This window comes from Dromaius novaehollandiae, chromosome Z, assembly GCF_036370855.1.
Source record: "Dromaius novaehollandiae isolate bDroNov1 chromosome Z, bDroNov1.hap1, whole genome shotgun sequence".
NCBI classification, from domain to species: domain Eukaryota; kingdom Metazoa; phylum Chordata; class Aves; order Casuariiformes; family Dromaiidae; genus Dromaius; species Dromaius novaehollandiae.
The window spans coordinates 82,811,258-82,839,250 of NC_088132.1; the positions used below are offsets into that span (position 1 = coordinate 82,811,258).

The 27,993-nt window shown below is 43.8% G+C and overlaps 3 protein-coding genes and 1 long non-coding RNA gene across 8 annotated transcripts in view; all 4 read left to right on the forward strand.

Annotated features, from left to right (window-relative positions):
• The window catches only part of LOC135324998 (NAD-dependent malic enzyme, mitochondrial-like), a 35,525-nt gene extending 25,448 nt beyond the window's left edge, over positions 1–10,077 (forward strand). For all 3 annotated transcript variants that reach the window (XM_064502270.1, XM_064502272.1, XM_064502271.1), the window contains 4 exons: positions 2,442–2,544; positions 3,202–3,272; positions 3,991–4,089; positions 4,470–10,077. In XM_064502270.1, the coding sequence (XP_064358340.1) occupies positions 2,442–2,544; positions 3,202–3,272; positions 3,991–4,089; positions 4,470–4,619 (423 nt within the window). In that variant the 3' untranslated portion in view covers positions 4,620–10,077. The remainder of the gene's footprint in view (positions 1–2,441; positions 2,545–3,201; positions 3,273–3,990; positions 4,090–4,469) is intronic.
• A 1,550-nt stretch (positions 10,078–11,627) lies between these two features.
• On the forward strand, positions 11,628–17,584 carry LOC135324999 (zinc phosphodiesterase ELAC protein 1-like). The gene is made up of 4 exons (XM_064502273.1): positions 11,628–11,672; positions 13,643–13,821; positions 15,308–15,775; positions 16,573–17,584. The coding sequence occupies exons 2-4, from the start codon at positions 13,665–13,667 to the stop codon at positions 17,040–17,042; spliced, it is 1,095 nt and encodes a 364-aa protein (XP_064358343.1). The 5' UTR covers positions 11,628–11,672; positions 13,643–13,664; the 3' UTR covers positions 17,043–17,584.
• A 3,286-nt stretch (positions 17,585–20,870) lies between these two features.
• LOC135324880 (uncharacterized) lies at positions 20,871–26,593 on the forward strand. Its single transcript, XR_010386112.1, has 3 exons — positions 20,871–21,001; positions 22,469–22,678; positions 25,849–26,593. It is a non-coding gene; the product is annotated as an uncharacterized LOC135324880 (long non-coding RNA).
• A 662-nt stretch (positions 26,594–27,255) lies between these two features.
• The window catches only part of LOC135324833 (mothers against decapentaplegic homolog 4), a 29,670-nt gene continuing 28,932 nt past the window's right edge, over positions 27,256–27,993 (forward strand). The window contains exon 1 of one of the 3 annotated variants that reach the window (XM_064501798.1): positions 27,256–27,715. The gene's annotated coding sequence lies outside the window, so the exon portion shown is untranslated. The remainder of the gene's footprint in view (positions 27,716–27,993) is intronic. The other 2 variants (XM_064501800.1, XM_064501799.1) reach the window with 2 other exon arrangements.

Here is a 27,993-nt window from a genome sequence, read left to right on the forward strand (position 1 = left end):
TAGAGCCTGAGGGGAAAGAGGTGGGAGGCCAGGGAGCAGTATGAGGCAGACAGTGCTAGCTTTAAACCTTTGAACTGGCTGGTAATTCCTTTCCTTTAAATCTTAGGCTCCAGCTCGCTGTGATCTCTCCCCTGCCCACAGGGCCTGCCTGAAGACTTCAGGGGTGGGGCTTGTGAAAAGGGGTTTTTTTAAATACAGCCCCAAATCAAGTGACTCATATATGTAAAAGTGAGTGGGTGGAGATCTTTCCTTGTTGTTGTGGAGATGTGAACTACTTCCTTCCAGTATTAGTGCAGCTCTCAACATTAAAATCTCGTGTATGGTGTGGTGTTACCTTCAGAGAGGAAAGGGTAGAGCTTTCTTCTCCAGCCAGAGCTCAGACTCTCATCTGTGTTACTGGGCACATCACTTTGGAGGAAACTACTGCTGCAGAGATGCGCAGGGCAGAAATAACAGCCTCTGGACAAAAGCTAGACCTTAGCTTTAAATAGTAAATGAGGGCGCTTTTAAATGAAGATTGTTTAACTTCTCGCAGATATTTTGCATCTGGGCATTAACCAGAATAGTACGAGTTACTTAGGCAGCGTTTCAGGATATGAAATTCACAGTTCCAGTATCTTGGACTGAAAGTAAACAGGAGTTAATTGCACATTTATAAAAGCTCGGTGGAACAGTAAATGTTTCCTGGGAACAGCCTCGCTTTTCCCTCATCCCATCGCTGTGTGTGGAGTCTGCAGGAGGAGGACGTATACTTCAGGGTCCTCGTCACCATCAGGTGCAGAAGTGAGACAGATCTGGTTAAATTCAGGTGTGGCAAAACATCTGTACTGAAGCAGCTGTGTAAGCATCGTGCTATTTAAAACAGCTTGTGCCAGTGGAGAGAGGGTCTTTGTTTTTTCTCCTGTGTTGAGCCCGTATGTCCTTTCAGTCATGACTTTCCATAAACTTGTTTGTACGCATGGGTCATTTGGGTTGCAAGTATTCCTGGTCGGTAAATGAGAGGGTATAACTTTATTCCAGTCTGGTTAGTAAATTTTCTAGTGGTTTTGGCTCTTTAGAACTGTCTCTGTATCTAATGTTTGTTTTTTATAACGTGCTTTAGTTCTCTGAAATGTGCTCAGTGCAACACAGATGTACTCAGTTTACCCACAATTCGCCCTTCAAAATGTCATGATATCCTTCCCTTCAAGATACAGTAATTACCTATGCGTCCCCCAACCTCAGAAATAGCCTAGTCCTGGCTGGTTTGAATCTCAGCTAAGATGGGAAGTCACTAATGAAATGAAGATACCATCACTAACCTCCTTTTGCTTGTTCCTTTCCCACTATATGGCACCTGTAAAAGCATGACCATGCTCTGGTGCCCTCTGCCACTCTGCAAGAAGTGTGGGGTTTAATATTCATTGTCTTTTGATCCCATCTCAACTGTGTCCATGTATTCTACCTGCAGATTGTCATGGGTACCCCTAACATTCAGGCATAGTCCCCACGTCTTTAGCTTCTTCAGTAGTTTGTTCCAATGTGTAGTGGTCATGGGGAGGCTTAAATATTTTAAAATAACATTATCTTCAATATCCAAGAGAAAGTCAAGTTTTTTCATTTACAGGGGTCTTGCTGCTTGAGAAAAGGGTTGTTTAGGTGGAGGATATATTTTACATTCAAAACTCTGGATTGGTTTTAATTTTTCATGCTGATTAAAAATCATTTTCAAAAGAACAATAAGGAAACTGCATCATTCACTCCTCTCAGATCTCTCCTTTCTCAAAGACAGTGTGATATAGTAGTCCTCTCCTCCCCCCCACCCCGACCATCAGTAAAGAAGTGACCTTTCATACTGTACTTATATTTCAGTCTCCTTTTGGAAGTGGCCATTACTCTGCCCTTTTTATACAGTGTTTAAGTTGGTGGGTCCTGACTTGTGGCCCTGGTTCCTGATTAATATTCTTATACTTAACACATAAGTAATTTGTTTTGTATGCAAGTAGTTCTTCTAGATCTTTGCTGTCTTAAAGAACAATGAATGTTAAAACAAATAGGTATCTTTCATTGCTTAGGGAGCTGCACGATTAAATGTGTAGGCTTTCTTCTTTTGCTTTCCAGAGGTTTGCAGGAGGAGGAGGTGCTCACTGCTTCTCTTATCTCTTCCAGGCTGTGCTGTGCTCTACGGGGAAGCGAGGGTTTGGTGGCTGTCATGCGGGGATTGTAGGGATTTGACTCAGCAAGGCATTTCAGGATGTGCTTTTGTCCAGTTGCACTCAGGAGGGCTGTTCTGCCTTTTTCAGTTTGGCTGTGTGGTTGGGTACCTTGCTGAATCAGTCCTAGAGCTGACCGGGAGCTGCAGGACTCGGGCGTCCCTGTATTTCGTGACTTTATCGCTCCATAAGGCAAGATCTTTTGGAGCTGACTGGCAAAAGCTGTGATTATTCTCTTTCCCTCAACAGGGACGATGCTTGTTTGCCAGTGGCAGTCCCTTCGACGTGGTGACCTTGAAAAATGGACGAACCTTCAAACCGGGCCAGGGAAACAATGCTTATATTTTTCCAGGTAATAAAATTTATTCCAGGGAATAAAACTCTCTTTTGCTAGTCTTTAAGACTAGGCTATTAGCACCTCTAATCAGGCTCGCTTGTGGCACTAGGCAGTTAGTGAAGCTGCATAGAGACTTGTTCCCAGCATTGAGAAGTTTAACTAAAGATGAGACTTGGTGAGAAGAATGAATGAAAGAAAATCAGTTAAGGGTGGGTACCAGGCCTGGGGGGTTGCATATGTGACATGTACACAATGAGCTCACGCAATTGGATGTTTTTAGGAGAACAAGGGTGTTATTAACAGTCTCGCTCCCATTGCATGAGTTCCTCTGCTTGTTTTTTTTGTGGGGGGGGAGGAGAAAGTAAGTGTCAATACACTCATCTTTGAGTTATGTGTGCACAAGTGAGAGTACAAAAAAGGTATTAGGGATATTTCCCTGCCTTCCCCTTTCCTTTCTCTCCCTTTCTTCCCCCTGCTCCTAAGCTCCAGCCCCCTGTCAAAGGCCACCCATTTTGCTTAATGACTGGCACACATGGTAATAGTCTTGTGAACGCATGTAGAAAGCTGTGGGAAGACTTTTAAAAATAACATTCTAGAGGACTTTCAGCTTCTCGGCAGCAGGGTGTGTATTTTAAACTGATGTGGCCCTGATTGGCAATAATTTTATTGCAGGTGTGGCTCTCGCTGTGGTCCTCAGCAGTGTTCGACATATTAGTGATAAGGTTTTCCTAGAGGCTGCTAAGGTAAGTGTGGAAGTGGAGTACGCTGTAGCTCCTGACACGAAGGTGGATGACGTGACAGGTTTTCTGAGATATCTCAAATACTGCTGAAAACTGTATGATTTTCTGTTCCCTTGGAGGGGGAATAAAACCAATAGGTAAAAATGTTTTTTGATCAAGCAAAATTGTGGGAAGTGAGTGCTTCCTGTGAGAATTTAGTATTTTCATCCATAAAGTGAACACTCAAATGAGAGAGATTTGTCCATGTGTAAAGGTGCCTCCCTGCCTCCTGGGAGTGGCGGCATGCCTGCCCTCGTTCTCGTTGTCCCCTTGGGGTCCCACAGCTGACTGGGGTGCTCAGGGACACGCGTGGCTCCCACGCTGTCCTGCCTTTGTGCTCTGGAGCAGGAGCTCCTATCCCATCAGAGCAGCCACTGAATCGAGTGACCAACACGTGGGCACCTCTGCAGTCATGTTGTGCTCTTGTAACTTCCACTGTTAGGGGTAGCTCAGCCTCAGAAATCAGATCTCATTTCTGCTGAATGCTCACAAGCAGCATTTGCTGATATGGACAGATTGCAGTGTCGCCCTTTGAGAATATTGAGACTTGAAGTGTCTTATTCTACTGTTTTGGGAGAACTATAATAGTAAAGAATGCTGCAACTTGTTTCTTGCATCTTAGCATGTTACTGATCCCATTCAGGATGCAGTAAATAGGAACTTGTTTGTTTTTCTAATTCAGGCATTGACAGAGCAGTTGACTGATGAAGAACTTGCACAAGGAAGACTTTATCCTCCACTGTCTAATATCAGGGAAGTTTCTATTAATATTGCTGTCAAGGTGAGTATGAAGCATGAAAGCAGACTATGCTAAAAGTGTTTTATGTGTATATTAAGTTAACGAGTTGTACAGCATTATACTTGGACACTAGATATTTAGGCACAAAACACCCAGACTTATCTTTGTGCCGTTAATAACAGTTATAAAAATGTTGGTTTTGCTGGATGCTTCAGTTTGGTGGTGATTGTTGGTGAAAATTATGCTCCTTTGATATTTGAAATGAAGTTTCCAGATTCCCGATAAGGCATTCAGAAATTGTAAAAAGACTTCGATATTTGCCTGTGTTCAATCTGTAGAGTGCTAAACATTTTCCAGTGGAAGCGCAGATGTTGTGTGAATGTAGTAAAAGGCACAAACTGCATGGTGATTTAACTTTTCAGGTTATGGAATTTTTGTACGCAAACAACATGGCTTTCCACTATCCTGAGCCTGCAGATAAGAGCCGTTACATTCGATCAAGAGTTTGGACCTACGAATATGACTCCTTCATGCCAGATGTGTATGACTGGCCTGAGTCCAAGGTACAGTGATGTGCCAGAAGATACACTCCTCAGGCAGCATATTCTACTCTGCAGGGATCCCTTTTTCAGACCAATTTAAATCATGACTTTTGAGACTTGTAATTTATTTTCTCTCATTTTGTTGTCTTTTTCCCTCTGCCTTGTTTTTGATTTGACATAGATTTCTCCCCATCTTCCCAAGTATCTGATGAACCATATGGGTGATAGCATCCGTCACATAACTGATAGAGCTCTCCAAAATTAATTTGAATAATGATGTTGCATTTCTAGCTTAGAGCCCTCACCACACTAAAGAATTCCAATAATGATGTTTTAGCTGCATGCATATTATAATGAATTATAGCTCTCTCCTCACTGCTGATTTCCAGAATCATTTATTTCTGCTTTTAATAATCAGCCTTCTATCTAATTCTCCTGCTGTTGTCACACTGCATTATTTGTGACACCATAAGAGAATTTGTCAAGAAAAGATCAGGACAGCTAAAGACAAATCCGGCAGTCTAATGGGCTGTTTTGTCTGATGATTAAAGATGCACATGTCCAGATCTCCTTGCTTCGTTGGCTGCCCTGTTTTTTTTGATGTGCTTTGAGGAGCAGTGGGGTGTGCACATGTGGAATCTGCAGCAATATTTGTATTCTGAATTTTCATCACTGTGTGAAATCTTCTATCAGGAAAAATATGAACTAGTTGAAATACATCCTTGGAAAGTCTGAAAATAGTATTAATCACTTAATGACTTTAAAAAACCAAGCTACGCTGTTGTGTCAGAAATTATATCATAGAAAGGCAGAATCTGAAGTAATCTACAGAAATCTTTTAGAGGGAGAACTGTGGTAGACTCCAAGGTGATGTGCCAAAGGACTTTTGTTTCATTTGTTTATTTTTAAGGCTCTGTTTCTTCCAAGTAAATCAGCAAGATCGTTTTCTCCCTTTAGTTTGCATAACTTTGCTTTCACAAAAGGACTTGTTTTTAATGTTTTTATGATGCCACCGACTTGAGGGGCTCCTAAATGAACTTAGTTGGCACTTTGAACAAAAGACTCTTCCCCCGCAAGCTGATGAAACTAAACCAGAAGGTGCTACAGGCAGCTGTTGACACGCACATTTACAGAAGTTTGACTGAATGTTTCTTGTGATCTCAGTTCAGCGTACTTGTAGTTTGAACACAAGATCTAATGCTTGAAAGATCTAATGCTTAGAAGTGGTAATTTGATCACTTGATCCTCCCCTCTCCCTATACAGGTTTAAATTCTCCGGTATTTTGTATGAAAATAAAAATTGCTAGTTTAATTTTGGCTCCATTTCCTCGCAGTGATAGTACTGCACATGTGATACAGATAACACAATGTGCATTGCTTTTCATTTTGTTCACATCTGCTTTCAATGCCCTTCATTATTTTACATTAGCATGCAACAACAAACTTTCATGGTTACGGTCGATGACTTCTCTAAATCTAGTCTCTATGAAAAGCCATGGTATGTCAGGAATGGAAGTGAAGATGATGTACCCTCTCGTAGTTTGCTGTGTAAGACAAAAACCTGACAAAAGAATAAATAAATACATGTTAAAAAGTTGTACTGGCCAAAAAAAAAAAAACATTTAAAAAAGGGTGTACTGGCAAACTTGAAGGCAGAAACCAAAGAGATGAAGTAAATCTTGCTCAGAATTTATCCATCGCAAGCCTGTCTCATGGCCTCATACTGGAAAATGCAGTCTCTTCATAAGTATGTAAAATAGGGCCAAAATAAAACAGAAATACAGACTCTGCACCCCCTTAAAAAGAGCTGGTCTCATGCTTATTGCCTAGTCCCTGATTTTAATATAAAGACTTAGTAGGGGAAAAAGGACAGTAAACTTTTGGAAGACTTCACCTAAGCAAGGAAAGAAGACTGATTATATAAACACAGAAAGCAGTGACATGGGGAAAAAACAACATATTCAAACTGGTGAAAAGCTGTCTGGTGGGGCTCTAGATGCTACATTGCCAAGTTGTGGTGTGATTTATGTGGTTTGCAACTTATATATGTAAGTATATATACAAAGAAAGACCAACACACACACAATGTTTTTACAAAAAATGCTTTTTCATCTATTTTTGCTATGCTTAGTTTTTATTGTATTTAAATGTGATCTTACTGAAAAATTATTTGTTTAGTCTACAAATTATTTTTACCTTCTGAAAATTCAGCTCTTGCTGAAGCATGGACTGAAAGCCTGTTGTAGTGTGTCAGTGAGGTTCTGCATCGTTGTGTTAAAGCATATCAGCAACGCACACCTCCTCACTTCTGACAAAATATTAATTACGTAGAAGAGTAACAGAGAGATCCCATGCACTGATCTTGTGCCCTGGCTGAGAGTGACCAGAGGCAGGGCAATCGGCCAGTAAATATAACTCTGTTTTACAAAAGAAAGATCTACATCCATCTATTCAGACTGATTTTTTTTTTTCAGGCAGTGAGTGCAGCCATCACTTAGAGCGAACGGGCACTGACTGTACTCAGGGTTTCAGAACATCTGGCATTTGGGAAAACAGTATTTCCTGCTCGCAACAGGGTCTTTGGTTTCCCAGAGGAAGCTGCCAAACAGACAATTGGCAGTGGCTTGTGTCAAGGACAGGGAAGATGCCTATTTTGTGAAATGCAGTTCTTTCTCCTCCTGATGTGGGCTGCCTGCTGTCCCCTCTACGCAGAGGCCAAGAGGCATTGCTCAGACCTGGCTGATAGCGGGATTTTCCTAGCTATAAACGTTACTAGATAATTTTTATGTAAATCCCACTGCACAGGTGAGGAAAAACTTAGTCATGTTTTTACTCCCATCTTTGACTGACCGTGAGGCTCTGGTTACCTCTGGTCATCCCCTCATGTGGCCGTAGATGTTCTCAAGGTCTGGAGTAGCACAGTCCTGAGTGTCTCTCCCTAACCTGTCCCAGTTATATCAGCTAAGAGGTCCCAGCTAGGCTTCATCTGCCCGCACATCTGTGTCCATCATGTAGTCAGGCTCTGCTGGTCATCTGTAGCTTGAAACAGAGACACTGTAGGATTTTGCCTTCAGCTTACAGCTATTGTCTTCCATTTGCAACAGGTAATATGTCAAATCACAAACTTCTAAGTGTGTTTCACTCTTCCATCTTTTTCAGAATATTTTTAAGTATATAGATTCATCTTCAGATTTGATGAACTCTTCAAATCTAATTAATCTTTGAGTCAATTAGCTAACTGTCAGTTGACAGTTAACTAATTAATTAACTGCTCATCTTGCCACTTAGGAAGGAACCACAGTATCCCTTTTGATAGTCTACTTAATGTGGTTTTTTTTTTTCTTTGCAGGCTTTATCAAAAGCATTTATTAATCTGTATCAGTACAGAAAATTCTCTTACGCAGCATGCAAAGACAAAAATCTTTCACCAGGATGCATTTTTGTAATACTACATAGTATAAGTTAAGCTTATATTGTTTTTTGAAAATTTTTGCCTAAACGATGACTAGTGGTGTAGCTCTTCACACAGCCCTAGTGACTTTTGCCCTCTGAATGGTGTAGAAATGTCTTTCACGTCTCTTCTGTTAGGATACTATCCTGGAGGTACAGAACACTTCAGAGAAAAATACTAAGCATCAAAAACTCCCATTGAAGTCAATAGAGCTGAGGATGCTTAGTCTTTTTCAGGACTGGTCCAAGACTTGCTCCCTTAAAATCAACAGGAGCAGGGCTGGGTCTTTCAGCAGCGCAACGTACAGAAACATCTAGGTGAGGAGAAGTGGGAAGTCTTTAAAAAGAAAAATAGCTAAGAGAGTGTAGCCTCACTTTATGAAATATGTGTACTCTCATTCAAAGATGTTAGAGGTTTGCGTATTCCTGAAGCGTTTGCCAGTGTGCCAACAGCTGACACGTAGAGGAAGACTATTAAAAATGTAGTGTCTGATATATTTAAAACCCAAAGTGTGACTTGCCACGTAAGTTCTTCTTGGATATGTTTGTTAATGGTGATGTTTCATGATGTTGTGTTTGTTTTCCAAGCTTAAAACGAAGTGATGCTTTACATGCAGACCAGCGTTCAACAGGTTTGCCTGCAGTAGGTGTGTGTGTTCTCTGTACTGTTTTTTCCAGCATGCTGTTGTGCAGGAGGGGGTGAAGTAATCCTATGTCACGCCGTTGTGGTAGAAACTGTAAGTAAGGGAGAGAGACAAAATACCTTGTGCTGTTTCATTAGCAACCCTGTTTAGTGAATACTCCTGTAGGAGAATTGGGATTAGTACTGCTGTACAGCTACAACTATGAATGTTAGTTCAGCTGACTCTGGATTTAATTAAAATTCAAGTTGTCATCTTTCATCTGGGGCTTGTTCCAGCCCTCCTCGATGTTAAAGGTGCAGATGTTAGTACCTCTGAGATTTAGATGAAGTAATCTACCAACTTTCAGGTAGGGACAGGAAGAACAAAACAGTTTGGGCTTCATTTCTGCCTTGGCTATAAATGCTATTCTTGAATTCAGGAAGAAAACCACTGTCATTTTAGGACTTTGTTTTAAAGTTGATGCTCACTGTAACAAAGTGTACCATTATCCTGTTTTGTAACAAATGTACCTAACACGCAAGGACTGGTATATTACGTTGAATACTGGAGCAAGGAGAAAATCTAGAGCAGAGCTCTAATTAGCCCCATTTGGCAGCTGAATTTGATTAACGCAATTCAGTTGCCTCTGGTGAAGGGACATCTAATTCTGTATGTACCTACCTTGACCTACCTACCTACTCTTGAAATATTATGTTACCGTGGTACCAGCCTGCAGATGTTCTCAGTGAAACACGAAGAAAACTCAGCACACTTCAGGCCTCTGCTTCCCGTCATCGCTCCCCGAAGTGCAGCAGTCAGTGGTGGCACAGCTGGCTCGTGCCTGCTCCAGAGGGATGAGTGCTAACAGCTAGATCGCATGTGGGGAATTTGGTATCTTGTGGTGTAGCAGACCAGGGCTAGGACTCATTAAAACCTCTCTTGGGTCAGGTGTTCGACTTGCCGGCACTCAGAGCTCTCTCTATGGTGTGCACAGACATCCCACGCGCACAAAATGGGCACTGGACTGGACTGAACGTAACCCTCCAAGTTCCTCAGGCTTTGACCCGTCCTTTAAATAGCTCCTTTCTAATAAAAATGGAAATAAAAATACTTTTCAGACTACGCAAACAGAGCAAGTTTGTCAGTTTTTCAGGAAATAAAATGGCAAAATCATTTCTCTCTTAAGCGCATCTGTCTTACACAAGTAAACATAACTCTGTGTCGCAACGCTTGTGAGAACAATTCCAGTCTAATCTGTCTTGGGTTGACTTAATCTAGGAGGGTCATTGCTCAGCTGAAACTAAAATTGTATTTAAATGTGAACCAATTTTTTTTCTCCTTTATAATATTGTAACTGTTGAAATGTGTGTTCTGGTCTTCTATTTTCTTAGTAAAATGCATTCTTTTTGCCTAAATGACATTTGATTGTTATTTATTCTAAAACAGTAATGCTTGGTGTATCCAAAATTGGTATGAAATTACCTACAATAGCCACATTTTTGCTTTTTTTTCCCTCAGTCTACTTAAAGACATTTCTGTCCCTTGTGAGTGATCAACAAACAAAATGGGTACTTAGATTTTCAACTAAAAATTAAAATTTTAATCTCAGAACAGTTTTTTTAGAATAATACATCTAGTGTTTTGCAATACTTTACATTAACAGGCCTCCTTAAAAGAGACTTGTGTACTGTTTTCTGTGTTTTACCAGATAGAGAAACTGAGCCTTACAGGGGAAGGAGCTTGTCCATCACCACCTGGCATGCTGCAGTCCCAGATGCCGGGATGCTCTACCCACAAGGCCACTAGTTTCTCGATTAATAGAGTTCACACCTGATGAAATAGATGTTTTGATGACAAGGCATGTCTCGTGTCATCGTCTCTGCATAATCCTGCAACATCAAGATGGGAAAAGGACTCCATTAGTAAAATTTGCTGTGAATTATCAGGGTTTAGGTGGGTTTTCTCATTTATTTGTGCTCTTTGCACATATCACTTACAGTGTGGAAGTTTTCATTCATACAAAAAGCACAGTCGATCTGTTTACATTCACTAGGGGAGTGTGTAACAAATACCACCGCTGCGCGTACCCAGGATTGCAGCTGGCTTTCCAGCATTGTCATATGTAACTGGGGCTCTTTCAAAAGAGAAGTTTTAACAGGCCCTAAGTTCAGTGCATGCTCTCTCACTGACAGAAATCACGTGTATTTGGCTTCCAGTAAGTCCTGTTTGAAAGGGACACAAACTCAGCCGAGCAGATACACGAGTTGAGGGTCCGGCATTTTGGAAATGCTCCAGTTCTGACTGAGGCACAGAAACCAGAGGTGCCGCAGACCACGGAGCGTCTGCGGGAATCAGGACAGCCGCTTGGCTGCTGTTGGGCATCTGCACGGAGGGAGGTCGCAGCAGCGCCCGGCGCAGTAGAGCGCTCCGGGCTTTGCTGTCCTTACGGCGAAGGACGTGGTGCGACGTCCTCACTGTGGTGTAAAGCTGGGTGTAGATATGCAGGTGTCTGCAATCCTGTGCTAGCACCACTGTGTTCACCTTCCCTCACAGCAGATGCAATGAGTTACCCATTTTTCACCAAGAACAAGCCACGGCAGGGTTACTGCAAGGAGCTGATGTGGGAAAGCAGCTCTTTTCCCTCCGGATGGCAACAGCTCGCCCCTGCGGTTCGCGTCATCCCCAGGGAACGGCCGGCGAGAGGATCAACCCTGCGTTAAAAAAGAAAAAGCAATAGGTGAATAAGAGCGGAGCTGGGTCCCCTGCTTTCAGAGGCGCGGCGGGATGAGCCGCGGCTGCTGAACCACGGTGCCACGCAGGGAGCCACCGGCCTCTGCTGGGCTCGCTGATTCGGCGTGTTTCCAAAAAAAAAAAGGCCAAAAACAAACAAACAAAAAAAAAAACCCAAAGCAGCGATCGCAGAGGAGGAAGGGCAGAGGCAGCAGATGCCAAAGCCGCCGGGGAGGGCGGGGCCCAGCGCCGGCTCCGCCTCCAGCTGCTGCCGGGCGAGGTAGGCCCGAGCCCCCGGGGGAGGCCGGGGGGAGCCAGGGGAGGCCGGGGGGGAGCCAGGAGGAGCCGGGTGACCCTGAGGGGAGCCGGGGGAGAGGCTGCTCAGGGTGGATGGAAGCAGCACGGGAGGCAGGTGCTGCCTGGTGCCACCACCCACTGCGGCCTCCTTAAAAGCGGCCGCTTCTCCCGGCAGTGCAGGGGGGTAGCGGGTGCAGGACAGCAAGAAAAGGGGCAAAACGAGCCGTGGGGCTGGCAGTTTTCCTGCCGGCTGTGGGTTTCGGCGCGCTGAGCATCCCCCGCAGCGCGGGAGGGAAGCCTGGGCCGGTCTCCTTAGCTCCCTCACCGGTTTTCTCGTTCAAGCTTGTCCCACCTGCAGTTTGCTCCAGGAGAACCTGAGTTGTCCTCGTCACGGTGTTTCACTGCCTTTCGCTTTGGCAGCGCTGGAGGACGCCGCTCGTCCTGCGCGGGCTGTTTTGGACAGGGAGAAGCTAAGGCAGCAGACGATCCAAGCACCAGGCGTGGGCTCTGAATCCCTATAACCAAAATGGTTATGAAATCTTCTACGAGCGGTTAAACCTGGAGCCTGCGTATCTGGATGCCTGGGCTGTGTGTTGCTGCCGTTCCTGGAGTATTAACCTGTAACTGATGTTCTCCTGCTGTGGGGGAAAGCATAAATTCAGGCTGTAGGGTCCCAACCCAGTTCCTTCTCCTGTTCCACTTAGAAGACAGTAGTCTGCGTCTATACGGAGAGTAACACCCTTCTGTAAGGAAGCAAAATGTATATTCCTGCCTTTTGGGATGTGATGGATGTTTCTCATCTGCCATATTGGAGCCTACCGTGCTCCAGAGATGCCCGTCCATGTAACGGGAAGGGGGCTGTTCTGCTGCAGGAGGTTGTGGCAACAGCTGTCGAAATAGCTGAACCTGAACACGCGGTAGCTCTTGTCCTCGGGAGGCATTTGAGACTGTTGCAGTAGCTGGACTGTGGCAGCACCTGCAGTTTGAAAGGATGCGGAGATGCACCTGGAAACGAGGCAGAAGCTCAGTCCCGGAAGACTAATGCTGAAGGAAATGCAGATATCTCTCGTAAGGCAAGACAAGCTAAAAATCAATCGTGAGCTTGTTGAGCTTCTAGCAAAGCACTCGGAGGCTTGTCCAGCTTGTGCACATGAGTTAGGTTCTTTATGCAAACAGTACAGTGAATAAATAAACAGTGCAGGTATGACAGCGATTTATACAGATCCTTCCATGACAATAGGTGTCACTTGATGTATTGCACAGCCTTTAGGCTACGGAAAGATTTTGTAGTGTTTAATTTTTCGCTTTACACTGATGAGTAAAACATCATTTGTTCTCCAAGACGTCTTTCCCAATGCGAAGTAAATCTGCGTGCTGTTGCCTTTTGCGGTCTCTTAAGCTCTTTGGAGGGAAGTGAATCTTTTCCCCTCCGCTGTGTTGGACTGCCTCCCGCTGCAGTCCACTAATGGCTTTTAACTGTCGGCATGGGCTGTTTGATATTAGTCATCCTGGAAAGGCTTTTAAGAGGAAAGTGCCTGCCTTTGGGGAAGGAAAAATTGTTTAAGGAGCACTCCTGCAACCAGACAACAGGAAAATTTAAGGTTAAAAGAAGTGGAGAAGAAAGAAATAGCAGCAATTTTAAAGATCAGATTAGAGTATTTCCAGCTGGTTAGTTTTTTTTTTTTTTTTTTAATATCCAGGTAATGAACAAAAGTCACATCTAACATTTAGTGTGTAAGTTTGCAAAGTTCCCTTGACATGAAAAGGAAATCTGCTGTTTGTAAACATTGTGTTGTCCCCAAGTCTAGCTCCAGGGAAATGTCTTTTTTTTTAAGGGATGGGGAATTTGATGCTCACACTAAAGTAAGTAGGATACCTGCACTTAAAGCAAAGATGTTTGTTTCTTTCCCATGAGAAATAAGCAGGTTCAGTGACTTAAAACCTCTATTTCAGGTGGCAAGCTGACCTATTTAAGATGTCCATGGATATAACTTTCCTTGGGACGGGCTCAGCGTACCCCTCTCCAACACGAGGAGCGTCGGCATTGGTGCTTCGCAGAGAAGGGGAGTGCTGGCTCTTCGACTGCGGGGAGGGAACGCAGACACAGTTCATGAAAAGCCACCTAAAAGCGGGTGAGTGTTGTTGAAAGTTGCTGTGGTGAACCAAACTCTCCTGAATTCATTTTTTTAGGCCTTGTGATTTCAAACATGCAGCACAGACCTAAACTTGCACGGTTCTGTGTTTGTCTGAAGACAGCTCCAGTCAATACGTGCTATGAATCTTACTGTCCGTAGATATTTTGCTTTTGTTTTTGAATAAAATTGTGTGTATTCCTCTTAGCTTTTTCATTTTAGCAAATAATGTAGGAACCTCACTTACTTTCAGTCGTTGTGCTTTTGCAGTCTCCAGCAGCCAGAGCAGACTTCTGACTTTCACACATGAGTTTTAAAGATGGAATTAATTATATATCAATTATATATCAATTATAAATACAGAAACAGCCTCCTGCTCCCCCAAAATCTGAAGCTACCATGGGATTTAATGTCAAAGTGAATAAACTGAAGTACTAGTTTTAACTAAATCTTCTAAAGTTAAAGAGATCGTTAACTTTCACACAAAAGTTGCTTGCTTGTAATGGTTGATTAAGAATACTTTGGTTCCCTGACATCTTTCAGTTCACAAGTTGCAGCACTAAAGAAGTTGCAAGTCTTAACAGGTCCCCGCCTTGTAGAAAGGAGCACCTGAAGTGATCTAGGTACATATAAGCTGGCTAGCTCAATATGAGGCTGGTAACTGGAATAGTGTATCTCATTTTCATGTCGTTTTTGTTAGTATGACTTCTGTGGAAAGGAAGGCAGAAAAGGCCACCAAAAGACTCAGTGGCTGGAGAAAATGCCATGTAACAAGGAAGAAGGAACTCCATTAGTTAACTGAAGAGCCTGGTGCAGCTTGATTAATGTAAATGTATCTTTAGTAAGAGAAAATTCTGGACTTTTTTAATCTAGCAAGGACCAGGTCCAGTGCCTGGAAGTTGGAGTGAGACAAACTCAGACTGGAAACAAAGCCCAAATCTTTAAGTGAAATTTTTCATGTATTCGAAACGAATTAAGTAGGAACTGTGGGGTTCTGGCTCTTTAAAGAACTTTGAATCATAATTTTTTTTTTTGAAATTACGATCATTTCATGTCTTAAATTCAAAACTAGAAATAACACAAATTCCACCTTATGTTTCTCATTAGTCCACAGTTTCCGTGTAATGTATCAAAGTGCAACCACTTTCCAGAACTGCTTTGCATTTTAATGCTGTAGATGTCACCAGTTGATCCAGTTCCATGCTCTTAGCATATTTTGCTTAGAATTAGATAAAACTTATGTCTCAGCAGTCTTTCTTGACAAATCATTTGTAAGTCAAAATAAACCTTGTGTGGAAAGTTATCACTATAGTGGAAAAAAAAATACTTAGTGGTTTGGGATTTAGTTCTTAAACATGGGTTTTATTTTAATTTCTCTCCCTCCTTTTATTTTTTTCTCTCCTTTTTGTGAAAAAGTGATTAATTTCTGAGTTGTCATGTTGTTCGCTTATTTTCCTCTTTTTTTTCCTAATGTTCTAATCAATAGGTAGAATTACAAAGATTTTCATAACTCATCTTCATGGTGACCATTTTTTTGGACTTCCTGGCCTGCTGTGTACACTGAGCCTTCAAAGTAGCCCTGACTCAAACAAACCACCCGTTGATATTTATGGACCATTAGGACTACGAAACTTTATATGGAGGACTATGGAGCTCTCCCACTCGCAGCTTCTGTTTCCTTACGTTGTTCATGAACTTGTCCCGACACGGGAGCAGTGCCCTGCAGAAGAGTTTAAAGACCTTTCTTGTCTGGACAGAGACGAAGTACCTTCAGAGGAAGCACAAGGGAGAATACTCCACCTGGATCCTGTAGAAAACTCTTACTTGCTGGTTGATGATGAGCAGTTTGTTGTGAAAGCGTTCCGTCTCTTCCACCGCATTCCTTCATTTGGCTTTGTAGTGGAAGAGAAGCCACGGACGGGTAAACTCAATGTACAAAAACTAAAAGAAATTGGTAACTACTTTGACTTATTTTTTCCTCTTTAAAATTATTTAATGCTTTGGAGATCAGTATTTTGTGGAACTTACTCCTGAATGCCTTTATGGTATTACTGATTCTTGCTGCCTTTCTTCCACTTATAGGAACTGTTAGATGCCTTTGTTAGACCGAAGGGGCATGTTCTGATAGCAGTTGTGTTCCTATTGCAGCTTCAGGTGCTGAGAAGTCATCAGTAGGCAGCAGATGTCTAAATGCCTGTGTTCAAGCTGAGTGCTGACTCCAGTTTTCAGCAATTGTAACGACATTGGGTTCGCTAGCAGCAGAAACCTTTTATGACTGACTTTCTAGGTATTCCAGCAAAGTAGAGCTGTGTATATCTCTCCGTAATTCATTTTAATTCCATTTCCTAGTAAAAACATTTTAATATGTTATACCAGTGCAGCAGTTTGAATCGGTGTGTCCCGCTACTGCCAATTAGTATCGCAGACTACTCTTATACTGAGAAGTGCAAACAAGTTCAGAAGTTAAGGTTTTAAAAGCATAACAAGGCTTTCAGAGAAAGATATGGCAGTGTATTTGCATGACTTTATTGACTCTAATATGAAGAAAGTAGCTTTTTTCAAAAGCACCTTCTGTTACAGTTACAAGCTTTTTATTTGTATGAAGTATGTGAAATGTCAATTGCCACTTACATATTGAGATTGTACTTTTTCAGTGAGACGGCTCTACATGTAGTGCTTCTCTTCTTAAAAGACCTTTGAAACCCAACAATGATCATAGCATTTACTGACTATTTTGCTTTTATTTACCAGGAGTTCAGCCAGGTCCTCTATATGGAAAACTGAAGAACGGTATTACAGTTGTTCTAGAAAATGGAATGGCTATTTCTCCTTCAGAAGTCTTAGAAGACCCTATTCCTGGAAGAAAAATTTGCATTTTAGGGGACTGTTCAGGGGTGGTTGGAGATGCAGCCATGAAACTTTGCAGTGAAGCAGATATATTGATTCATGAAGCCACACTGGATGATACCCAAGAGGAGAAGGCCAGAGAGCATGGTCATAGCACTCCAAAAATGGCATCTGATTTTGCAAAATTGTGTAAAGTTAAGAAACTGGTTTTGACTCACTTCAGTCAACGGTATAAACCAACTGCTCAGATAGGTGAAGGAGATACTGACATAACAGAACTGAAGAGACAGGCAGAGTCAGTGTTAGATGGTCAAGAAGTCACACTAGCTGAGGATTTTATGACAATAGAAGTTCCAATGAAAAAGCAAAAATAGTAGTGTTAACAGGCTCTACATAAAGATGTAAAGTAGGCTGGTGTTCAATGACACTTAAAAGTAACGGTAGGGTTTCTGGTATCCAAATTAGTTCTGCGGTACATGGAGAACAGTTGCAAGCTGGAGAATGGTGGAGAGAGTACCAGGTACAGTTATCAACACTTCTGTACAGAAATAAAAAAAGGTACTCAGAAATCTGGAACTTGGAATAAATTCCTAAGTGATTGCTGCAGACACCTAGACTGGCCAGAAATTGGAACGTGTAGGCATAAGCCTTCTGAGCCTAGAGGTTTCACTTAAACTAAAGAAAGATCCCTAGAAAAGACTACTGGATTATTTCACTTAATACAGTCTTCAGGAAGGTTATAGTCTACACCAGAATTTAAAATATCTTGCCCGTGTTACAAGCCTTTGAATAACATCTGTTTCGAACTTGTATATGGTATTTTGTAACTATTTATCTGATTTCTGTGTAAGAGGAGTATTATGCTAAAACTAATAAAGTGTTTATAACTCTGCCAAATATTTGTAACTGGTGGTGTTGCTATGCTCAAGTTGAGTTTTTACAAATACTCCCTTCGCATATAAAGTTTTCACATAAATAACTGTCGTTTAGGCCTCCTGTCAGGTGAATCACTCTTAGCAATTTGATTCATTTAAAACTCTGCAGTGTGAGTCCGAGGCTTGCATACCTGCTCCCTGCATCACTGAAGTTTTGAAAGTATGCTCTGGTGGTCTATAGGCAGGTGAAAAATAATCTTTCCTAACACGTTCCTCCAAGTGTGTTTTCAAAGGCAAAGTGTTCTGATCAAATCTTATTAGTCTGATAAAAGCGTATTTCTATTCGTAGAAATACGCCTACAGGAGGAATTTCACCTGTGTTTAGCTAGGTCTGTTTCTGCAATGACTTTATTTTTTCAGTTTAAGTGACCTCTGGACCAACTTTAAATCTGTCTCCCCTTTCTCAAAACTGATTAGAATTTGGAATTTCCCACATTTTAGCTCAGTTTTCTGTTCAAAAATTTAATGAGTGCTTTTGAAAAGTCTGCCCTAGATATGTCTCCCTCAGCATGGATTCCTGAAAGCTGAAACACTTCATAGCTTTCTAATAAACACTCAAAACTTTGGCAGGTGTAAGTGCAGCTGCTAGAGTTTATGCTTGTGCTTTTGTTGAATTGATGATAATACAGATGGAAACTGAATTTGTTTTAATTTACCATTTACTTCCCTGCTTTAAATCTGGAATAATGAAGCTATAAAAAGGAAAACAATGCTACTCTTTAAAGATCTCTCAGTTACAAATGATGTAGCACTTTGCACTATCTGTTTTTATGCAGTCGTAATCTTGACCCATACCAAGTTGGTGAAATTAGAAAGTTAAATCCTGTATATAATTCACTATACTCTTCATGTTCTCATTAAAGTGTGTGGCTGTAATGAAGCAGCAAGCTTTGAGGCAAAATAAAAGCAGTGTGATTTCCTAATATTTGTCTAAACTGATCAAATTGAATTGGAAGTCTTACCCTTCTAACAGACTCTTTGTCTTACTGCGATCACTGTAACTCTGAACTAAATTACACCAATGTTAATGTTTTGTAACAATATTTCAAATACATATATACAGTCTTCAGAGGAATGCTTTGATTTCTTTAACAATTAAAGCAGATCCTGACTAGAAAGACTGCAGACTTGAACAACATGACATTTGGAGGAGAAAGTTACTGATCTCTATGACTTTTTCCTTAAAAATGGTGTAAAGCTAGAAGAGTCTGTAGACTGCCACAGTGTGTTCTTTCCACCCAGAAATTGTTTTTCTTTTGTAAGGTCATATGCTGGACATTAACAATAATAGTGCATGCAAAGAGCTTAATACCACCTTCTGCTTTATGTAGTCAAAAGCTGAATAGTCTTCAGCTACTGTATGCCTTCATACAGCGAGATAACAATTTTTGCTGTCTCCAGCATGAGCAGTGCTGTGTTGCTCCGCTGCCTGTACTTCAGCGTTGGAACAACTGCCAATTTGTACCTGTAAGCCATTTACAGTTGTGATGGGAAATGTAGGAAGCAGCTTCAAGGCGTTGTAGAAATCCACTGGATATGTGCACAAATGACAAAACCAAAGAATGGAAATGATAACAAAGAAACAAAACCCTGTGCCACCTAAAATGTGTGTAACCAAAGCTGTAGCTCATCTTCCTTCGGTGCTGGATATTGCCTCTCAGGATATGGTTTATCCATCCTAGAGGTAACTAAGGTTTGGCATTCATGTGGTTTGTTAACTGCTGTGAATTCAGGAATATCTTCAATTCCCATTCAAATCAAGGAGGGTGTGGATAGATGATACAGATGAATCAATGTCCTGGTTCACTGCCAGTTTGCTGAGGAGGAGAGGCTTGTTCCTCCATGCCCTGCTTTCCTAGCACCCTCCGTGACCACGTGGTTCGGTGCCCCATGCCAGGTCTGCTGCTTGCCTGCCTGAGCAGCCAGTAACCCAATTTGTGAACTCAGAAGAAAACTCCCTGCTGGGCCAGTCTGCAGCTGGATTACGGAGTTAAATTGTCTTGCTGTGGGACTGGTACAAGAGCTGAATGAAGGAGGGAGCAGAAGTGCTTGGCCAGAACTGGAGAGCTGGCTTTGGACTTCCCTTATTTTAGTAGTAAGCGAGCCAGTGGATTGGCTCGGTCATATCACATAACTACATCCTAAATAAATTCTGATAAGAGCAATTTTGGATAATAAGAGCAAGGAGAAGAATATATCTAACTGACGCAGTAGGCCAGATCTGCTCCAAGTATTAGGTGTGGGGCCTGTCTTACGTTGCACAGTGTTGACATTAGTACATTTCTTATGGCAGTTTGTTCTCTACAGGCTGTCAGAGAAGGAAACACTCTTTTCGTATAAAGTGGGAAGAGATGTTGCAAGTTACCTGGCCTATACTCAAGGCCAGATATGGCTGTCATTTTTTAAAGACAGTTTCTTTTGTGTATGCTTTTGAACAAAGGCCTATTTAGCACTGAAGTTATGTGAAATGCCTATATTTATTTTGGATTTAATTTCTCTTAGTAATTGCAATCAAATTACAATTTCCTATTTTTGTCAGACCCATGTAGCTCTACTTCCTATGTTCCCCTTTTCTCTTTTCTGTACATAAAGCTGGATACCAAATTATCTTTAAAAAATGACCACTAATGAGACTTGAATTAAGTGAGTGGAATTGTGTGTGCCAGTAAGGACAGAAGAATTTGGACCATAAAATGCCTATTTTCTCTATTAATGGGTTCCTCTTTCCATTAAGCATATGTTAATTATTGGAGAACAAAACTCCTTTGAGGTCAGGCATATCTGTCTGAAAATATTTTGTTTGACAGCAAGTAAGTAATGTGATAATATACTAGAAAGCTTGTTAGGGTTACAGATGGAGGTTTGGGCAATCTCTTTTATTTGCACAGCTTCTCAAGTGGAGAGATATTTGAGATCCTTGATTTCCCTTTTTAGTTTTGCTTTTAAACGCATTCAAAGTTAAAAATACTTCACCCTGGAGAGAAAAAAAAGACATGAGAACCTGTGCAGCTCAGAAGTCAGTATTCTCATTTTAATCTTAATAGGCATGTCAAGGTACAAAGGATGAATTTCTCCCGTACACAGGCAAATATTGAATAGCACAGATTAAAATTTCCAGCTGTGCAAATTGCCCTTTGAATAGCACAAGCTGCCCTCAGAGGCTCAGGTAACATTTCCTGTCCTTTAAGAGTTTTAGGCCAAGTAAAATAGTCTCTAGCATTTAGTACTCCTGTCAAGTAACTGGCTGCTGCTGGCTGATGTGCAACAATAGCTTGTGGATTTGGCGTTTCAGCAAATGAGGAGACCTAATTAAAGGTCTAATCCTGTAGAACGTGAGTTACCCTCAGCTCCTAAATCAAAATGACTTAAGGGCTGCTCCTGTTAGCCTGGCACTGCAGGTGGGTTCTTTTGTCTCGTCCTGTGTTTGGTCCTGTGAGGGTTGTGTAATACAAAAATAGGGATTTTTATGGTGCCTAGCTATCTGTGGGGGAGAGAAAGGGGAAAGCAGGGAGGAATTCTGCTTTTCTGATCCTTCCCTCTCCTCTCCTCCTTCTCTGAGTGAGAAAATTAGAAAATATCTGGCATGACTACCTTCACAACTCTCTCATGCCAAAATGCAAAAGGACTCTTGTTGAGCTAAAGAAATAAAACGTTGTGTGCTTTTGTTTCTGAAAATGATACTGTGGAGATGTACGCCTGCCATCAAGGTCAGGAGACTTTGGGGACAATGGAAGGTTTTAAGAAATTCTGATTATTTATATATAAGTAAAGATTTTTGAGCTTTAAAAGCTTATTTTTTTACTTCTGCTTGAAGGTTTCCTCTAGTTTGCTTCCTTTTCAGCTGGTACCAGCAGAGGGGCTTTAAAAGAAGCTTATTATATTATGGGAAAGAGGAGGAGGGAAGAAATAATACCTGAAGATTTTTTTAACACCACAGATGTTATGTAGTTTTATATATAGTTGCTAGCTGAATTGATGAACTTTGATCAAAGAGAATTAGGCTAAATCTTTTGTCTGTTGGGATCTGCAAGAACTTGCAAAAAAAGCTCATGAATTGATAACCTGAAGCTCAAAAATATTTAGCTATTCCAAGAGTGGTACAGTATTTGTAGGGGATAGATTCGGCTTTCAACGGATCTCCTATACAGCCTGTGATCAAGTCTGGGCTCTAAATCCAGCTGTGGAAAGGGATTTTTGATGTTAGAGGTGGTTCAATTTTTGATAACTACTATCCAAACCACATATGTGACTATTTGTCCATCCATGCTGAAGAAGCTGGATACATAATCTTCATTTAAAAGCTTTTTTTTAAACAGACTTTTAAAATAATTTTCTATTACTGAATTATGTTCATTTATAAGGAGAAATATATTAATTATTTACCTAGTATGTTTTCATTCTATAAATCTAATTTCTGGCAAGATGATAGGACTGACTGAAATCAGTGGTTTGGCATGTAGTCACTAAACAACTTAATGCATTTTTTATTAATAATAAAAATATATTGATTAGGATCTTGAGATAAAACAAGTTACAGAAGTTTGATCAAAGTAACATTTTCGGGTGGGGGAGGAATGCTGAAATATAGCATGTTAAATTGATCTGACTACTACTGGTATTTTATATTTCAAAAATAAGTTTAAGTTCAAGGGAGTTTTGGTAGCTGGAAAAGTACCATTTTGTTGGACATGGTATTTCTGCAGGCTTTCAAATTTGGCTTAATAGCCTACAAACGTCCTTCCTAGTACTAGTTGTTCCTACAGATGTTCTACTTTCTACAAAAATGAGATACTAGCTCAGCATCTTTCCTGGTGAAGTTTCTGCCTGGTAGTTAATTACAGTCTACTTACAACTCTTCCTTGCAGATTCAGCCGAATCCTTCATTCACGTGCTGGCGCAGTGTGTTACGTGATTTTGCCGTGCACCTCCAACGGCTGCCGTGTCCAGCGATGCTGCTGGAACATCTGCAGGCTCAGATGAAACTTGATGCAGCTGAGATCCTACAGTGGCTCTGGCAGGAACGGCTTATTGGGCACGTCACTGAAATCCCACGTTTCAGTTTCTCCACCTGTCAGGTATGGATATTATTACAATTGCTTTGTGCACTTAAATAGTCCTATGTATAAACACAAATATTTACCTCATCAGCTTGAAGCACCAAGTCAAGTCTCACTACCTCAGATCTTTCTGTCTGCTTTGGTTAATCTTGAGTTTAGGAAGAACCTGCGTTAGCACATATGTTGTTATACATTCAGCAATTTTAAGATACTTAATTCAGATACTTTCAGATCTTAATATGGCACTGATCCTACAGAATCGTATTTATATAAATCATAATATTAAATAATGGAACTGCAATATCTTGTTTGTAAAGAATGAGGCCAGGGAAATGAGTGTGATGATCAGCAACAGCAAAACCTCAGGGCGCATCAAAGGAATAACATTCAGCTGAGTAACTGAATGCAAGTGACTCGTGTGTATGTGAAACAGTATGATGGAAATGCCAGGTTAGTTTGAAAAATAAGAGTCTTGAACACTACACACACTGAAGAATGTGCAATTTTATGTCATACTTCTGAATTTAAAGAACCTGAGGGGTTTATGCCTTAACTTGTTCGCACCTGCTTGCTATAATATCGTGAAAGATTGGCTGGAATCTCCCAACACCCACTTGTCTTTCATCTACACTGTTAAAAACACAATTTTGCATAGGATGATCACTGTCCATTGAAAAGATGTCTAAAACACAGTGTCCTGCAGCAGCAATTCACTGCATCACCTCCTCCAACATCTTAGATGGGGCTCTGGCTCACAGTGTGCCTTGAAAACAAACTAGCGGTATTATAAATGGAAAGAGATGTAACGAGTTATATTTAGACTTATTATTTGCCATTATACAATCAATGTGAATTCTGTAAATTATACTGCTTCTTTCACAGTGCTTGGTGTTCAGCATTAACATTTTGAAGCTTTCATCCATGTATTTGAACAAATTATCTCTCCGGATGAGTGGGCTTGCAGCTGGTTCTCCCAGAGAAGAAGTAGAAGGGGGAATAGATTGTGTTTACAAATTGCAAAACGTTTAATGATTTTTTAGAATGATTATAGTGACATACCTTGGAGAGGGAGGGGAAGCACTCGTGCATAACTAGCACTGAAACAGTCTTTGTCAGCAAATTGAGATCATTTACCTCCTTAGGAGTCTACAGTACAAGAGCACAGGCTGGCAGAAGCAGTGAGAGCTCACAGGCAAGCATGTGGGGGGATTTTTTTGCACTGCAGTCCACAACTATTGCACACCTCCATCAGGAGACATTTTCTCCTTTGAACTTCTGCTGTCATCTCCCACTCACAATGTTAGTTTCTAAGAAAACGTACTTCAGAAATAGATAATTTGCAATTCACTCGGCAAATCGTGGTCTTCTGCATGCTGTGAAGAGGCCAAAATTACATCGCTCCAAGAAAACATAACGAATATAGTAATGTTATACAATACTTTTCATCAGTATTTAATCAGTATGCTTCTTCAGGATGTGGAAGTGACTATAAATGGCTTAGTCACGTGAGCGGGAAATTGCACTAGAGGGTGGCAATATAGCAAATCACTTCCCTTAAATCACATTATTAATTTCTAAAAATTTCCATAATATACTGCTTCTTACTAGAGTAGCTGTGATAATACATACTAACAGCTTGCAAAACACCCCACTTTTTTAGCCAAAAAAAAAGTGGTTTGCAGTGGATATCATCTTTCATACACCTTTCTGCTTCTATTATGTATTCTACCAGTGGTTCAGCAACATGAGGGTAGAGAGACGTAGGCTTCTAGTTAAACAAAATGGAAAAAAAAAAGAATCTTTTGAGCTGAATTCTTCGAAGAGCTTATTTTTCCTAAGCCAGGTGAGGAAGAACAGGAAAAGCAGTTCCTGCGCTGGCCATGGACGCAGGGATCTGGGTTTGTTTCTCTGCTGTCCCTTCCTGGCGGACCACCACAAGCGCTGTGGGTGCTCAGCCAAGCAGGATGCTTGTTCCTCCAGCTCCCCTCCTGCAGCCAAGCTGGCACCTCACGCTTTCGAAACGAGATGTTTTGGCCCAGCTCCAGCCCCCACATCCCTAACACAGCTGGTTGATGGTCTGAGAACCACCACGCTGGATTAAACAGAAGACTTGTGGCAGGTATGGTTTAAGCGGTACTTTCGACAAATATAACCGTAGTGTAACTCCCCACTGTGCATCTGCTTCAAGGGTTTCTCCATTTGAGTGTTGTGTGATTAGCAGTCCCACCTGCCACAACTGAATCTGGGCCTCACTCCATAGAGAAAAACATAACTCTGGTTTGCTTTTAGCAGAGCTGCTCAGCTTAAGACTTAGGTTGTGCCTGAAGTAAGGATATTCAGTGTATTAGTGTGTAATTCACCACACACTTGAAACTGCCACCAGAATAAATAACTATGCCATCTTCTGCCCTGGATATTTGTCCCTGTGCTTGCTCTGTCCTCCCGCTTGTGCTGGCACAGGCCTCTGTGTGGCTCTGCAACGAGCTTTATCAGGGAACTGTTCCAGCTGAAAACTAACTTGGCAAGCAGAAACGGTTGCTCTCAGCCGGATCGATTTCCTGATGCCGTTCATCACGCAGCTGCAGGAGGGGGACAGCGCGGGAGCGGGAGTAGGCAGCCGTGGTTGGCAGAAAGTCAGCCTCAGTCCCTAAAGAAGCTGTTTTGTCTAATACCAGTTGAAAGCTTGTGGCCAATGACAATCTTCAGGACCCCCCTTTGACCACCAGAAATGTCTGTCTTCCACCCAGTCTAGGCACAGCATGGTGTAGAGATAAGTTGCTTATGATTTAATATATTATGCCTGCTCACAAAACTCTTAAAACACAGTCTTCCTACCTAACAGGAGTCATCTAACCGGTACCTAGGGGTGAGCAGTTTTGTGAGCACAACTTACATGAGGCAGAATAAACTAGACAGCTAGCGGGGGACGACACTGTTCAGCACTTGCTCCCTTTGTGGACTGTATACCAAAACCAAACCCCATTTTAATCTGCAGAAACTAATTACTTGGCTTGGGTGCACTCATTCCGGCTAATTTGCCGGTGTCAGCAACAGCTCCCAGGTCGGGTATTCAAAAAAAGAGTTTTCCGTAGGGTAACAAAAAGAGCTGTCGGCTCGAGGAACTCATTAGGAGACCAGAAAGAAATGGGACTGTTATGATTAATGGTGTTTGATGCTGTTTTCCGTAGGTGTTGGTGAAACACAGCGAGATGATTAACCTGCCGGGATGCTCATTTCTCGCACCCTGTGCCGTGCCTGGTCCTTCTGCGCTAGGTTCACCACTGAGTCATCCGGGCATCGCGGGTCTCGGGAACGAGCCGCGGTGGACGACATCCAGGCTCGGCTGAACGTGGGAGGGCTGCGCCGAAACGCTGTTCGGCGTTTTTCCTGCCAAAACGCTTTTCCTGCCGGATGCAGGGCTCGGCGGGGAGGCCGGAGGAGGCAGGTTGGGGCTTCACCGCTGCCGAGCCGGGCACGGCCGTGCCGCTGGCACGTTGCTTCAACACAGCTGGCACGAGGAAAGGCACAGCCCTCGGGGAACGGCAAAATCACCACGGTGTCCCAGGGATGAGCAAGGAGAGCCCGATGGGGGGTGGTTGGAGGCTGTTACTTCATCCCATGAGATTAGCGTGGCTGCGTTTCTGTTAGGCACTGTTTGAAAATGCCATGAGTGTTTCTCGCCCAGATGATTGAGGCGAGGCTGATCTGAGTTTGGGGCAGAACGGGTAGAGCCGATTGCCATCTTCTGTGGCTCTCTGGCCCTTTTCGCCTGCGGTATGACCCGCTTCCAAGAATCAAGTGGAAACTGTAATTCAGCACGTTTCCTGCTTTCACAGAAACCTCGGGCATCGGCGAGCTGGTAACTTCTGCCCCCTTTCCGAGGGGGATCTGCGGATTTTGCAGCTGATGTACTAAAATTCTCCAAGTCTGTGACTGGGTGGCAGCTGGTGGGGGGAGAGATGACAGTTGGTGTATGAGGCTGGGACGGTTGGTGTGAGGAGTGGCGCTTGGTGTGAGGGGACGGTTGGTGTGAGGGGACGGTTGGTGTGAGGAGTGGCGGTTGGTGTGAGGAGTGGCGGTTGGTGTGAGGGGACGGTTGGTGTGAGGAGTGGTGGTTGGTGTGAGGAGTGGCGGTTGGTGTGAGGGGACGGTTGGTGTGAGGGGACGGTTGGTGTGAGGAGTGGCGGTTGGTGTGAGGGGACGGTTGGTGTGAGGAGTGGCGGTTGGTGTGAGGAGTGGCGGTTGGTGTGAGGGGACGGTTGGTGTGAGGAGTGGCGGTTGGTGTGAGGGGACGGTTGGTGTGAGGAGTGGCCGTCGGTGTGAGGAGGGGACGGCTGGTGCGGGGACATCCCCACTGAGCCCGCAGCTCGCCGGGCTCCGAAGCGCTCAACCCCACCAACCCCGCGCAGCCCCCGCTCCCCCCTCGAAGCGCCCTCAGCGCGGCGCAGCGCCGGGACTTCCCCAGCCCGCCCCGCGCACCGCCGGCGGACGCCAACCACACAACTAAACCTCGGCGCGCGCCCGCGCGCCCCCCCGCCCCGCTCGGAACCGCTGGGCGGCGCGGCAACCGCGGGGCCGGCCCGGCGCGCAGGCGCGGTGCGGCCGGGGTGGCAGCGCGCGGAGAGGGGGGGCGGCGGCGGCGGCGAGGAAGCGCTCCGCTGTGGTGGCGGCGGCGGCGGCGGCCGGGGGGGGGGGTGTTACCCGGATGTCGCGCATGCGCGGCGGCGGCTGGACGTGTCGGCGGCGGCCCCGGAGCGCGAGCGACAGGAGCGGCGGCAACAACAACAACAAGGCGGCGGCGACGGGGGCGGCCGTAGCGGGGCGGCCGGATCCTCCCCTCCCCCGCGCCGCCGGCCTGTGAGCGCCGCCGCGCCGCCCCGCGGGCCCGGCCGCAGCCCGGGGAGGGGAGGGCGGGGGGGCGGAGGCCTGGCCCCGCTCCGCCGCTCCGGGGCCGGCAGGAGGCGAGGGAAGGGCCCCCCTCCCCCGCCGCCGCCCCTCACCGCAGCCGCAGGCCGCGCCCGGAGAGCGGCCGCTCCGCCGCCGCCCGCGGCCCAGGTAACATCCGCTCTCGGCTGCCGCCCGCCCGCCGCCGAGGCCGCCCGCCCGCTCCCTCCTTCCCTCCTTCCCTCCCTCCGCGCCCGCAGCGCCCCCTCCCCGCCGCCGCGGGCCCTCCGCGGGTGGGGGGCGGCGCCGCCGCTGCCCGGGCCGGCCGGGGCCGCGCACACGCCCCCCGCGGGGGCTCCGCGGACCGGCCGCCCTCCGCGCCGTCCCCCCCCGCCCGGGGCCTTCCCCGCCTCCCCCGCTTTCCGAAAAGAAAACATAATCCTCCATTT

Coding starts and splice junctions, on each gene's coding strand:
- LOC135324999 (XM_064502273.1), top strand. CDS start 13,665: ATGTCCATGGATATAACTTTCCTTGGGACGGGCTCAGCGTACCCCTCT. Junction 13,822..15,307: donor GAAAAGCCACCTAAAAGCGG/GTGAGTGTTGTT, acceptor TCTAATCAATAG/GTAGAATTACAAAGATTTTC. Junction 15,776..16,572: donor ACAAAAACTAAAAGAAATTG/GTAACTACTTTG, acceptor TTTATTTACCAG/GAGTTCAGCCAGGTCCTCTA.